This window comes from Eptatretus burgeri, chromosome 2 (genome assembly GCF_056783735.1).
Source record: "Eptatretus burgeri isolate ZD-2024b chromosome 2, Ebu_testis_v1, whole genome shotgun sequence".
NCBI lineage: Eukaryota > Metazoa > Chordata > Myxini > Myxiniformes > Myxinidae > Eptatretus > Eptatretus burgeri.
Window position 1 is genome coordinate 24017282 of NC_140962.1, and position 13830 is coordinate 24031111.

At 42.5% G+C, this 13830-nt stretch overlaps 1 protein-coding gene and 1 long non-coding RNA gene across 8 annotated transcripts in view; one reads left to right on the forward strand and one right to left on the reverse strand.

Moving 5' to 3' along the window:
- The window catches only part of LOC147031602 (uncharacterized), a 77329-nt gene extending 66640 nt beyond the window's left edge, over window positions 1-10689 (forward strand). For 3 of the 5 annotated variants that reach the window (XR_015053732.1, XR_015053736.1, XR_015053740.1), the window contains 3 exons: window positions 4984-5125; window positions 5518-5579; window positions 6017-10689. This is a non-coding gene — a long non-coding RNA (uncharacterized LOC147031602). The remainder of the gene's footprint in view (window positions 1-4983; window positions 5126-5517; window positions 5580-6016) is intronic. The other 2 variants (XR_015053745.1, XR_015053733.1) reach the window with 2 other exon arrangements.
- The window catches only part of LOC147031601 (receptor tyrosine-protein kinase erbB-4-like), a 219296-nt gene that overhangs the window by 122331 nt on the left and 83135 nt on the right, over window positions 1-13830 (reverse strand). For all 3 annotated transcript variants that reach the window (XM_085865871.1, XM_085865887.1, XM_085865878.1), the window contains 5 exons: window positions 11674-11869; window positions 4001-4138; window positions 3645-3719; window positions 3259-3377; window positions 2949-3090 (listed from right to left, as the gene is read on the reverse strand). In XM_085865871.1, coding sequence (XP_085721997.1) covers window positions 2949-3090; window positions 3259-3377; window positions 3645-3719; window positions 4001-4138; window positions 11674-11869 — 670 coding nt within the window. The remainder of the gene's footprint in view (window positions 1-2948; window positions 3091-3258; window positions 3378-3644; window positions 3720-4000; window positions 4139-11673; window positions 11870-13830) is intronic.

The window sequence follows — 13830 nt, forward strand, 5'->3', positions numbered from 1 at the left end:
GAACAGCTTGAACTATCTCTTGGCATCGAATCTCGTGCTTCTTGTCAAAACTAACCGCAAGTAAGATGATCCACAACACAAGTTTATAGGAAAGAAGACACGCAGCAGTGTTTTGCCTTCAAACGGATTTTATACACTGAGGAGTCCATCCATACTCTGGGGCTGACAGGACAGCTCAGAGTCTGAACTCGATTTCAGACATGATGATAAACTGTCATCCCGGTGCTTGGCAGGCAGAGCGCTGCATCAATTGGGTGTGCCGTCATTCAGAGTGGCATCAGGCCAGGTGTCTCATATGTCTGGTGTTGGCTTAATGGTTCGGGTGGCAGGCTTTGGATCCTCGGGTCCCGAGTTCAAATCCCGCTCAGCTGTTGAATTAATACCAGGCGGGGTTAACTCGACCTGTCATCCTTCCGAGGTCGGCAAAATGAGTGCCAGCATGCTGGTATACGGTGTTGGAGTGGCGACCCATCCAGGATTGTGCCCAATATCCAAGGAGACTGCTTAAGCAGCACCAACGCTCTGCACAGAGTATGGTCCCAATATCCTCCTCCCATATGCTCGCATTCACTGGTGGATGTTGAAGACCCCACAGCATCTTTCGAACAGAGCAGGCCACGATGTGTAGGTACCATTGTCAAATTTCCAATTCCTGCATTTACTACTGCTGAGAGGAGCAATATGCCAAACCATTAAGTGTCTGCTGCAGTTGAGTGATGGCTTTGGCAGTGCCAATGCCCTGGAATGATCATGGCCATGAACTGAACTCATCAATGCTGCAACATTTTTCGTCACTTTGTAAATAAAGGCATGTACAGTTTTTGCTAATGAGTACAAACGAAAACAATCAGTGCTAAATCCTCTTTGAAACGGGGCTATTCTGTAACCTGAGGGATAAGACGAGGATTTTATGCCAAAATCTATTTCTTCGTTGAGTAAATGTTGTATTGTTGATTCCCAAGATAACGCACAAACATCTGGCCATATCGTTTTTATATCAATTTAAATAAAATGTGACGGATGGCAGCAGAGATAAGAGGGAGTGCCGTGAAAAATTACACGAATATCCAACAACATTTCAAGAGTTTGTTCGTTTGTTTCATGCCATATTGGACAGGGAGTCCGTTTCGAGTTTGGCTTGCAGGTGTGCGCCATTTTCTCAAGGCCGCGGTTGTGCTGCTGATACAGTGCCCCCCTGTAGGTTAGGAATTTGTTCAATTCAGAATTTGTTAATCCACAACACAACTCCATATGAACTACAATTTGCAGGAATTTGGAATTTATTCAAGGTGCTGGTGATACCTCATCGACTCTTGGCGGAAGACACCGTGGGATCTTTAAACGGCCATCGACTATTGCCGGTGTACGGAATCCTCAGCATATCCTCAACGACCATCGACTAATGCTAGTATATGGGTCCCCATCTTAATGCCCGCCCAAGGAACAACACACTAATCGATGCAACGGCGCCTGCCGATGAAGCTCAAATCTGACAGTCGATAACCGGTTCCTAAAACATACCCAGGCTGGAGAGCTCAAAGGCATGTGTGTTATCTTTGCACCATCCCATCACACATGACAACAGTGAAAAACGATGCCTCTTCTCTCACATTCTCACAAATCATGAATGGCCATGTGTTTTCCGTTTGAGAAGTGAAGCAGGTAATATCCAGACAAAAAGAGTTCCATTTCAAATGGAAATCAATACGCAATATCAGCTGTCAAATTTCCTGGGACTTCATAATACAGGGATACAACCATCACCTGAAAGTGTTGTAATAAGACACTAAGGAAGGTTAATAAATGATTAACTGCAACCCTCCCCTCCCACAACCCCAACACAGATAAGGACGAAGTTCTTATTTACGGTGTCCAACTTCTTGTCCAAGTTGAATGAGCCACAATAGCCAGTGAGGCTCTCCAAGACAGCAGCAAAGCATCTATATGTTAAGCTTCCCTACTAGTTTGTTTCGATAAATTTCATCACATGTACGTTAACTCAATTTTTTTCACGTATCGAAGACTACCATTCAAATATCGTGAGACAATCGTGCTCCCATGAACTTTAACCAAGGTGAAGGGAATTCATTTTCCATACTGTGCATAGAGTAATTTAGGCAGAAAATGACAGCACAAAGGAGAGGGCATTGCTACGATTGTTTGAAATAATGTATCTCTTCAACACGCATTTGAAGGCAAGGCGAACACACGTCTAACATTTCACAACTTACTGACTGCAAAACACACACCCCTTGGAAATGTGTGACATTTTTTTGTGAACATGATGACATTTCCTTTAGCCACCTTGGCTGAGAATTGGGAAGCCAAAGGAATTGAACAAGATTCAATTCAAGAGAATTGAACGGCCAAAGTAGGCAAAGTGTAAATGCTCAATCCAGGAGATCCCTTTTGGTCTCTTTGGACACTACAGAATAAACGATCCTATTACAGAGGCCAACCTTAACAATTAGTGCACTGGGCTCACTACCCTGCTTGTCCTTCTCCATCTTCTTTCTCAAGCCTAAGGCTTAGCACAGGCACCATCAATAAAAAAAACAAATATTGAATCATAATTAAATATAAGCCATGTGATAGGGGGCCAGCACCCTGATAGCTTATCTTTCAGTTACACTGAGATGCCAATAAATGTGATGAAGACAACAGCAAAACACCCAGCATAACCTGTGCCAAGAGACTGCTTCGGCAACAGTAACTCATGCACATATTGTGGTGAACAAGCTGCACTTTGTGAAGTTGTGACCCTATGGCATTCCGAAATCTGGTTCACTAAAAGCTTTAAAATGTCCAGCAGCATTATAATGGTAAGGATATGAGTCAAAGCCCAAAAGGTTGAGTCAGTCTTGGGGAGGAGGAAAGATGGATAGAGTTAAAGAGTCCAGTAGAGTCTACACTACACCGTGAAACAAAGCACAACGTTGTGGTCTTACTGGGACATTCCTTGACGCAGCGCGAGCCATAGCTGTATTTGACATCTGGATTTGCCTCCAGCTGGAAGTGCGAAGGCTTGTAGAACACGGGAAGCGGGCAGCGTTCGACGCAAGCGCCGCTGTCATTGAAAACCCTGCACGCCTGGCACCACCATGCCCACACAATAACATTTTTAATAACTGTTGCCAGCATCGGTGTCGATGTGGAGACATCTCGAGTGGCAGAAGGTGAGAGGAATTAATTACGTTAGGAAATTGTACCCGCATCCCTCAGGTTCCGACATGCACCGTGACCATGGAGGACACTCACAAAGCAGTTGGTGTCTAGGGGTCCACGACAACCACTTGCGCAGTGTTGATGGCAGCATTGATTTGCATCCGGTCCGTGGCATCGACCATCACATTGTTTCGCGCAAATTGATAGGGTGACTAAGAACGGGTGGGAAAAGGGAAAAAGGATTACTCATGAATGGGGGAGAATACATTCCGTGTCACTTTATGGTGGCTTGACAAGGCATGCGTACACAAACAACCATGCTGATATAACAGATGTCGCACGTATAAAACATGAGCTGTTAAAAAGGTGGCATTACATCTTTACACCGAGCAATGTAGGCCTTGAATCCCTTATCAAACGAAGACACCTTGAAATAAGATTCATTTGAGAGTGTTTAGCACACTGTGCAGCAAACGTACATTTTTGGCAGTGGTCCGGGCTGGAAGAACCCCAACAAGACTTGTGCTTGCTACAGTCCTTGTGGCATGGAGGACCTGAAAAACACCTGATGAATATTAATTTAAAGAGAACTACAAAATAAATAAATAAATAAATAAATAAATAAAGCAAGCATTCAAACACCGACAGCAGCTAAACTACATTTAGATGATAACAGGGGCTGACATATTTTCCTTGAAACCATCTGAGGCGGTCATATGTGGAGCTTACGCAGCTTATCCACTATATGGATTAAAGGAGTCGCAATAAGTGCAATATGAACACAAACTTTTCAATGGATGGCTGTGGAATGCCAGTGAGGAGATGCTTGACCTACACATTGGATTCTTGATGAAGTCAAGTTCATTGGAGAAATTCTCCTTGTTGTTGGGATTTAGCATGTCCCCCCAGTCGATCGTGTCGACGTGGCAGAGGAAATCGTTTCCTTTGATCTGCACTGCACCGCGGAGGATTTCTGCAAAAGAAAAAGGCACAGGGTGTAGGAAACAAGTCAGACAAAATGCTTTCAAGAGGCTGGTGAGAGCAATCCCTCCTTTATTTCTCCCTCACCAATAAAGCCTTCAAGTGGATTATCCCATGCCCCCTTGGCTTCAAGAGTGCCATTCGATTTGGTTGTCCCATCAGGCAATCTTTTCTGTTAACCTTGCAAAATGATTGCTCCCTGTAAGAAAGCTCCTGCATCTTGGATGCTAAGCTGTAAAGAACCACCACATCTTGGACGGATTAGGTCTTAGCACGAGCGTCTTTGAGAACAGGCGGACAGGCTAAAATGCTGTTTGTCAGAGCCCCCCCCCCCCCCGCATCGTCCTGTCCTGAAGGAAGCCTGCATCGAAATATCCCAATGACAATGAAGCAATTGTTGTGTTTTTTTTGAGTGAGCATTCAGGCTTTGTGGGGTTTTGGGGAAAATAATCACTTTCCTCCACCCAATAAATCCAAAACATGTCTTGAATTATTACTTCGGCAAGATGTACAATGGGAAAGTCCTGAAACTTAATCTAATTTAATTTTGCTCTAAACAGCTTTTGTATGCAGGCTCTATTAAGATCCCAGAAAAATGTTATCTGACGGAAAGTGAATTTGGTTCGTACGTCAAGCAGACAGAATAGCTAACTTAACACGCCTGGGATGGAGAGTGCCGGGACTGCTGGTTACTCGGGTTCTATAATCTTACTGAAGCCTAAACCAGGGCTAACAGCAAAAGAGCTCACGTGATTTGTCTCAGTAGTTTTCTTTGTCCATTCATAAACGGAAATGGAGCACGTTGGATGATTTCTACAATGTCCTTTTTTTGTCAAGTTTCAGACTTGCGCATCTGGAAGCTTTGCTGTGAATCAGTGTTTGCTGGCAGTACTGCAGTTTTTGCTGCTGCTGGCCTCAACTTGGCTGGCAATTGGACCGCAACATCTCCTGTGCTGCTTCGAGATTACTGCGGCAGCTAGTAAGCCAAGTTCCATGCCTGTGGGATCATTAAACAAGCTTGTGATGGTCCACCACAAGCTCTTCAAGTGGAATAAAATCCAGAAGCTTCTGGGATATTAAAAAAAAAAAAACAAACGTTAAGATTGTCATTATTAGTATTATTATTTATTATTATTATTTTAGTGAAAGTAATTATTACTACGATAGTAATTGAAAGTGCAGCTTCCTCCAGAGTTGTCAGTGTCCAATCTCCTTTTGTAAAGTTAAAAAATGAAGTTTTGATGAGGTTTTGGTGGCATGCACACGGAGGTGAAGAATATGAGAGAATGCATTTCCTTTAAAGGACATGCAAACCTCCTTGCTTGACATACCAACCTGTCCTGTATACTTACACTGGCTGCCTGTGAATAGATGTTGTCCTTCAGAAGAATCGGGCCAAATGTCAAGTTCCCATACACGGCTTCATCTAACAGGTAGGTCCCATTTGGAACATTTCGGGACATCATTTTGCTGAAGCTGTCAGCTTAATGAACTTATCGTGAGACTTGCAGTGAGACTGTTACTGTGAAATGAACAAATGATGGAATTGTTGAAATAATGACGAGATTTTCAGGAAATTCGCATAATGGTGAACCTTTTTTTATTTTATTTTTTCTACCTTTTAAGGTCAGAAAATTGCAAATGCTCCATCTTAAACCATTGTACGTATATTCGAGTGAAGAACCCATCCATATGAATGAGTTAATTCAACTGGAATTACGAGCAAGTTATTTGCTCAATAATTGGGGTATTTTGGTATGAGTTTATGGGCTGCCAGGATGGTCGAGAGGTACGCACACTCGCCTGTAAGCTGTCTAGCCTGTGTTTCAATCCTGACTCAGCTATAAACTGTCATCCTAATGTTTCACAGGCAGGATGACCCATCAATGTGTGCGCCGTCCCTCGGATGGACGTTCAACTGAACGTCCCGTATCCTGACATTAATTGGTGGGCATAAAAGGATTCCATGGCGTCCTCTGCGAAGAGTAGGTGAGCTATCGCCTGTACCGTGAACAAACTACAAATTCCTGTCCGAACCCGTACATAACCGTGCCCTCAGCCGATGATGCTACCCAACAACCTTGTGCTGCATACGAACTAAGAAGAAGTTTGACTTGTAATAACCCTTCCCACTGGGAGTGACACATTGCCATACGCATTTACGTGGAGAGAATTGGAGTCCTCCCACCACCCTAAACTCCGACAACTATGAATTTATTTTTCAGTCTAAAACCTTCCCATGCATGCCCTGAGTACATCTACCAGTTTTCAACTCATTCCATAAAGCAGTTCAGGAGTGCATAGAAGTCGAACACACAAATAAACAGACAAGCCGGTAGGCGACATGGCTGCTCGCTTGAGATGGAAAGCTGGCCGACGTGACTAGCTATCATGTTCATGTACATGCTATCAATCAATTTAGCACAATAAATATGATTACAACAGCCCTCTTAGTTTGCGCCCAGAAACCCGCCTTGTGAGATTTCAGGTATGTTTCCAAAGAGACTCTTACAAATGGCAGCCCTGGTAATTCCATTTATCTATTTGCTAAAGATTTTATTTTTTTATATGATGCTGTAAGACATTCTCCTTGGGCACAAAAAAAAACAGGTCCCTCGGACGTCCAGTTTCGGAGGTATTGATTCTTTTGTACAGTCCACAATAAGTGTACGATGTACGATAAAGTATTTTAGCTGTTGCTTAAGGCCCAGTCACACCTTGACGTTTTAGCCAGCTTATGCTGATTTTTGAAAAAATTGTATAAAACGCTGGCACACGTCGAATACGTTATGGGTAAGTTTTGGAAACATTGAGAGCACGCTGAAAAACACTGCCATACGTCGTAGTACGCTGGCTTTCATCATTGTACTTTGCAGTTGTCCTCAAATTTTAGCATGCTTGAAATTTTACGACTTATGCCAGCGTATGACTCACACGTTCCGCATAATGCTGGCCATAAGTTGTAGGCACGTTATGCGATCTTCGACACACGTTACTTGTAAGTTACTCATAAGTCGAAACACGTCGAGGTAATGATTAGCGTACCCGAAACTTATTTCTAACCTATGAGTAACGTGTTGTAGGCACGTTACGCGATCGTTGACACACATGCACACACATTACTGGTAAGGTACTCATAAGTCAAAACAGGTCAAGGTAATGGTTAGCGTCAGTGTTCCAGACTTCCTGGTTTTTTTTTTTTAATTTTTTTCTTTGGTATGACGGTGATGTTGACACTTCCATTTCTAGTGCAGTTATGATTTAAATCGTTGAGCGGCAGCCTATTAATTATAATATATTATAACCGCACTAGAAATCGAAGTGTCAACATGACTGTCATACTGAAGAAAAAAAAAAAACAGGGAGTCTGGAACACTGACGCTAACCATTACCTCGACGTGTTTCGACTTATGAGTAACTTACAAGTAACTTTTGTCGACGTGTGCTTACGATCGCATATCGTGAGTACAACTTATTCCCATCGCATGCGGAACGTGTGAGGCATAGGGCAAGTACGTCGTAAAATGTTTAACACGTTTAAAATTTCAAGACGTACTCCACTTACTACGACGTATGATAGCGTACTTTAGCGTTCTATTCACGTATACCAAACTTACCCATACCGAATTCGACGTGCGCCAGCGTTTTAGACGCATTTTTCAGAGGTCGGCATAAGCTGGTGATATATATTAAGTGATTCTTCACCATTGAGAGATCAGGCTAAAAATTATATATAGCATGATATCTCAAAAAGTTGGGGGCGGATTCGGATGAAACTTGGTGGACAGGTTGGGTGTGTTTCGCGGACGAATTGCTTCGATTTTGGTGAAGATCCGAATAGGGATCTGGATACGATAATTATTTAATTTTTAAGTGATTCTTCACCATTGAGAGATTTGGCCAAAAACGATATAGTACTGTGTAACATGATATTTAAAAAATGTATTGGGCCTGATAGGTTCTCGTGGATCAGACATTACGTGTGGCAGAGGTATGCACTCCGAGTGTCCTTCTAGTTAATGTTGTGATGTGATGAATGTTGATGTGGACGTGCCTTTTAGAAGATGAAGTTGGTGATTCCTGATTGGTGTATCGACATCAAAGCTGATATTGTTTTAATCGTTGGTGTGCTACAGGAGTGCTGTTGGGTGAACAGATTTTTGCTGAACACGTGATATTGTGGATCGCCCCAGTAACTGAAGCCATGAAATCCTGTTGCACGTGATAAAGTGACATACAGTTGTTTTTTTCAGGTGAAGGCCAACTCTTCGGGATGTGTTCTCCTTGGGACTTGTTTTTATTTTTATTTTTGCCATGGCAAATAATGGTCGAATTGGGAACAGGAAATTCATCCATCCATCGGGACCACACTCTGTGCAGAGCATTGGTGCCGCCGAAGCAGTCTCCTTGGCTATTGCGCACAATCCTAAACGCCACTCCGACACAGGATACCAGCAAGGAGGCACTCATTCTGCCGACCTCAGAAGGATGACAGACAGTGAACCCCACCTGGTATTAATTCAACATCCAAGGGGGATTTGAACTCAGGATCCTGGGATCCCAAGTCCACCACCCTAACCATTCAGCCAACACCAGGCATGAACAGGAATTGACTTGGCTGAAATTATATAGTTGCAATTTTTGGAAACAGCTTAGAGATTATTTAACTCTGCAACAAACGATTCGTTATAATAAACTTACCAAAAAGACACTCACCAAATGAATGCGCAATATACGGTTGAAAATGATGAATTTTCTTGGTTTGTAATTACAATATTTGTCAAAGACCAGCACTCAGGTAGTTATATTAAAGAATTTTGACGTGTAAAACAGATGCTGATGTGGCAAGGTGACATGAATCAAGATCACTCCATTTTTGGCTTTTTTGTTTTTTTTAAAGAAGACGATTAGAATCTGTGTGCTAAATCATAAATAAACAAATTCATCAATACATGTACATGTATGAAATATAGGGAAGCATTTACGTGATGGATTTGTGCCAGTGAGGGATTTACGTGAGGACTTCTCTGTTCCACGTGATGTGGGCATCACAGTCACGGTGCTCGCTCAGCTCGCTGAAAGCGACAGTGTTTCGTATTTTTAAAGAAATGTGACTAAGAATTAAAAGTTTTCATTGTGACATTGTACTTCCTGGTGTGAAAATAATTTCCCCCAAAAATTTTGGGGCAAACGTAAATGCTCAGTCTTAGGTCTCTGGCGAGATGGCGTGGCGCAGGAGCTGTGGATCATTTTTGCATTATAACATTTGAGTTCATGCACACTTTTCTCTGCAACCTTCTATCCGTGTTGGTTTTCATGTGCCGAAGCTTGCCACTTTTTTGTTGGTTTTGGAAATGTGAAACCCACAAACACTTTTTATTGTAATTCTTTACATAATTCTCAGCATCGTTTGCCTTATGACCATACCTCTCCAAACCCCTCCCCCCCCCACGCCCAACAACTCCTGCTTCACTTTCCAGTCTCCATCATACAAGGCTCTATGAGTACCCTTCATGACCTTGTAATAAATCAGAAATATCTTAGCATGAAAACAAAAAAAATTGCACTTTAACTTCTTTGCAGATGTCTGCAAGGTTTTATTAGCAAGCCCGTGGTCAATCAAAGACTGGCATTGTAAAAGAACTATCTAGAAAATTCTGTTGTGAGTGTTTGCAAATTTCTCCTGCTGGTTGCATCATTAGAGAGGAGAGGTACCACTGTTGCAATATACTGGCAATGAAGGCAGCATTCTGGAATATTTCCAGAGTGACCTACCATAACTTGCCTCCTCTTTATCAATGGGAATTGTGAGGACTTCAACGTCCATCAGCAATCAATGCTGGTGGACGAGTAAACAACTTAAGCTCCCATTTGAGGGATTGTGCACTAATTTATCTAACACCTTGCCTGTGAAACACCAGGGTAACAGTTTATAGTTGGTTGGATATAATTAAACCCGGATGACACAGTGCAGAGTAAAGTGCATTATCGCTGCGGCATCCTGTCGGACAGAAACTTCAGTTAAAATGAGTGCAAAAATGTAGAAATAACAATTTTGTGACTGTCAGTTAATGACTTAATCTGCAACCACAGACTCACAAATCTCCTCTTATACTTTCCAACATATGTCCTTCAAATGATATGTAAAATATAAAGGTTAAACACAACTACATAAATGTCACCCTGCATGAAAATAGTTGATTTACAAAAAAAAAAATTACATTGTTTAAAGTATTTGCTTAAGAAAATGTTTTCAATTAGGAATTTGATGCGTTAGAAAACCGAAACTACAACACGATCGTGTGCTTTACAATAAGTGATATTAAAAATGGTGTGGATATGTTGGCAATGGCATGCAGCATTGTGGTGGGTGAAAGCCAATGCTGTGAATTCCATCCTTCAATGATGTCATCATCAGCTGCATATGCAACGGACTCTTCCAAGGAGATACAGTGAAAGTCAGACATTGGGGAACGTTTGTTAAGGCTTATGTTTTACATCATTCATGTTTGTTGTATCCTTTGAAACATAATAAACCGAACACGAACCTAACATTTGAAAATCGATGATCCCTGTGATGCCTGAACCAGACACCAAAATCCTCCATACACAACAGAAGTCCTCCAAAGTGTTGGATTTGTGCTTCACATACTTGGACTTGTATCACAAAGTTTCCCGTCACTTGCATGGACGTTAACCTGGATGTCCCATCCGCTAACATTAGCTGGTGGATGTAAAATATCCTACGGAGTCTTTTTCAAAGAGAAGCTGAGTAATCGCAGGCACCTTTGCCAAATTCTAAATTCCTTCCCTTATGAGCTCCAGTCAAATGTCACGCCGTGCCAGCCAGTTTGTGAAAGAGTCGGATCTTCTGTGGCCAGCCCAACAATAAAGTGGGAACTGGAACAGCACTCGGTAGAGTGCATACCTCCACCAGGCTGACCAATTTACGTTTTGTATTCCACTGATTGGCCGGATCTGGATCTGGACCTGAACCAAAATCTAAATCGGCTTGTTCTTGTCACCTAACCAACTCATCCACGTAGTTTTGTCATAATTCGTCCACAACTTTTTGAAGTATCATGCTCTATATCACTTAGGAACCAATGACTTAATGGTGAAGAATCACTTAAGAAATTCTCCGATCCAGATCCGGATCTTCACCAAAATCTACTCCATTCGTCCTTGTCACACATCCATCCTGTCCACCAAGTTTCGTCCAAATCCACCTGTAACTTTTTGAGACATCCTGCTCACAGACAGACAACCAAGCAGACAGACAGACAGACAGACAGACAGACAGACAGACAGAGGTGAAAACATAACCTCCATCCACCTCCGGTGGTGGAGGCAACAATAAAGGGCATTAAAAAAAGTAGTCATAATAGGCAATGAACAAGCCAATACAGTATGCAGGATTTCAACCTGAGATCCCAACATCAAGAACTCCATGTATTCAGATGGCAACACCAAGGAGGCCATTCCTGAACGAACCTCTTCACCAAACATCTTGTTAAGGTCTCATACCAGTAAGGCTACTGAGACGTAGCTCACGCAGGCCGAGTTTCTGCTCTGGGTTTGTCTTGTTATAGTTGAGCAGAACAGTGAGGGCAAAGTGCTCATCATATAGCTCCATTCCTCGGATCAGCTGGAGGTTATCCAATGGGATGTAATCCACCTCGTTCAAGGCAATGAGTACGTAACCTGACACTTCACGGATGGTCTGTGGAGTAACAACAACAACAACAACAACAACAACAACAACCCCAGTACATTTTGTCACCACAATTATGGAGAATTTTTGATAATCAAACAAAAGGTTGCAAGACGTTAGTTAATGCAATTCACATCATTTTTCTCTTGTTTTCACCTCCTCTTCTGCTATAATTCTCATTTTGTTATATTCTCAATGCAAAGCCCCAATGATTTACACAATATGGAGATGGTCTCAAGGCACAAAGGTGTGTATTTCTCAACACTCTTTTCCATCTAATAGCTCATCGACTGAAGAGATCTCACAAGGTGAATAAAGGATAGTTCTTGCTTATGAATCCCACAACTACATTCTTCCATTGTTTTACTCGTTATCTCATCTATGAAGTCATTTCAATTCTCTATCACGTGCATCAGATTTTTCATTTCCAATCTCGAATCTTCAGAGTAATCTTATTATTATTATTCTTATTCTTCCTCATTTCCCTTCACTAGTAATACCCATTCCCTCTGGTAACCCAGTACAGATGCCAAATTTGGTCAAAGTTGGCCAAGCCATAAAAGCAAAAATCATAACTAGGCTCAGCACCTTCATCAGGGTGGGGAGTGGGGTTGGGGTTAGGGGGTGAGTTGAGTTTTGTGCCATTGACATGACCCTGGGAACCCCGAGCATGTATGAAAATTTTGATGGAGATTGGCTTAGTCTGGTTTATTTTTCCAATGATTTTCAGATGTACACACAAACATACATACATATATACATACATACACACACAAATATACATACATATATACAGAGAATTGCCTTATTTTAGATAGCAGGATATCGGGTGAGGCCTAATAGTAACAGGCTGCTGCTACCCCACATTTTGTACAATACTGATCCATCCATTTCCCTCTATCCCCAGCCAACTATCCCCACTCTCTCATCATCCCCATCTTACTTATATTACATCCCTCCTCACAAATATTCCCATCTCAGCTGAGGTCGACCTATTTTTCCTCCTACCTTGCTCCCTCAACCCATTCGCTTTCTTTGCAATTCGCTCTTCCCCCATCCATACCAGGTGTGAAGGTCACCTGAGCCAGCTATTCACAAATCTCTTTGTCAAGCTCATCCTCAAATAGATCTCCCCCCTCAGTTTGTCCATCATTCTTATATCCACCCTCTTTACTCCCGCTATTCTCCTGACCCCAATTGTTTTTGCAGACCTGCAGTCTGCCATGCACAGTCTACAGACCATAAAGGTAGGCCGGCATTACACAGGACCCCAGAAGTTTCCCTTTTAATTTCCATCAGATTTTCCTGTCTCCCATGAGTTTCTCCACTTTCCTCGATGCACATGCACACACCTGTATCCTCCTCTGCACATCTGCCTCTGAGCTACCATCCTCAGTCACTGTTCCACCTAGATACAGCACCATACACAAATCTTCTTCCTTGCCACATCTTCTTGACCTCTAAACGGGTATTCAGTTCCTTTCTCTGCTGTCTGAACCACATGCACCCAGCTCATCCGAAATCCATCTCTCGAGTTTACTATTCCACTCCTCCAACACCTCATGTATTTCCTGCCTGCTTTCGGCCACAGTAACTGGATCATCTGCATCTATTATCTTTCCTACAATGTCTCTCTTGCTCACCCTACTGTTCACCAGCGTCAGCCCCATAATAAACAGTGGTGGACTGGGTGAACATCCCTGCCTCAGCGTTCACGTTCATCTCTTCTGACAACCTCTGACCAACCAAAACTCTTTCCTTCGTTCCCTTATACATACCTTCCACCAACCTAGCTTCTGATTCTCACACTCCCACCCATCTCAGCGTTGCCATCACCATCTCTCTCCAGAAACAGTGCAGTAATCCTTCTCAAGGTCCACAAACCTGAATACCATAATCATCCTTGCATCTCCAACCTCTTCTCCACCAACTATCAGCGTGAACAACACATTCGTCATCCCTCGATCCTG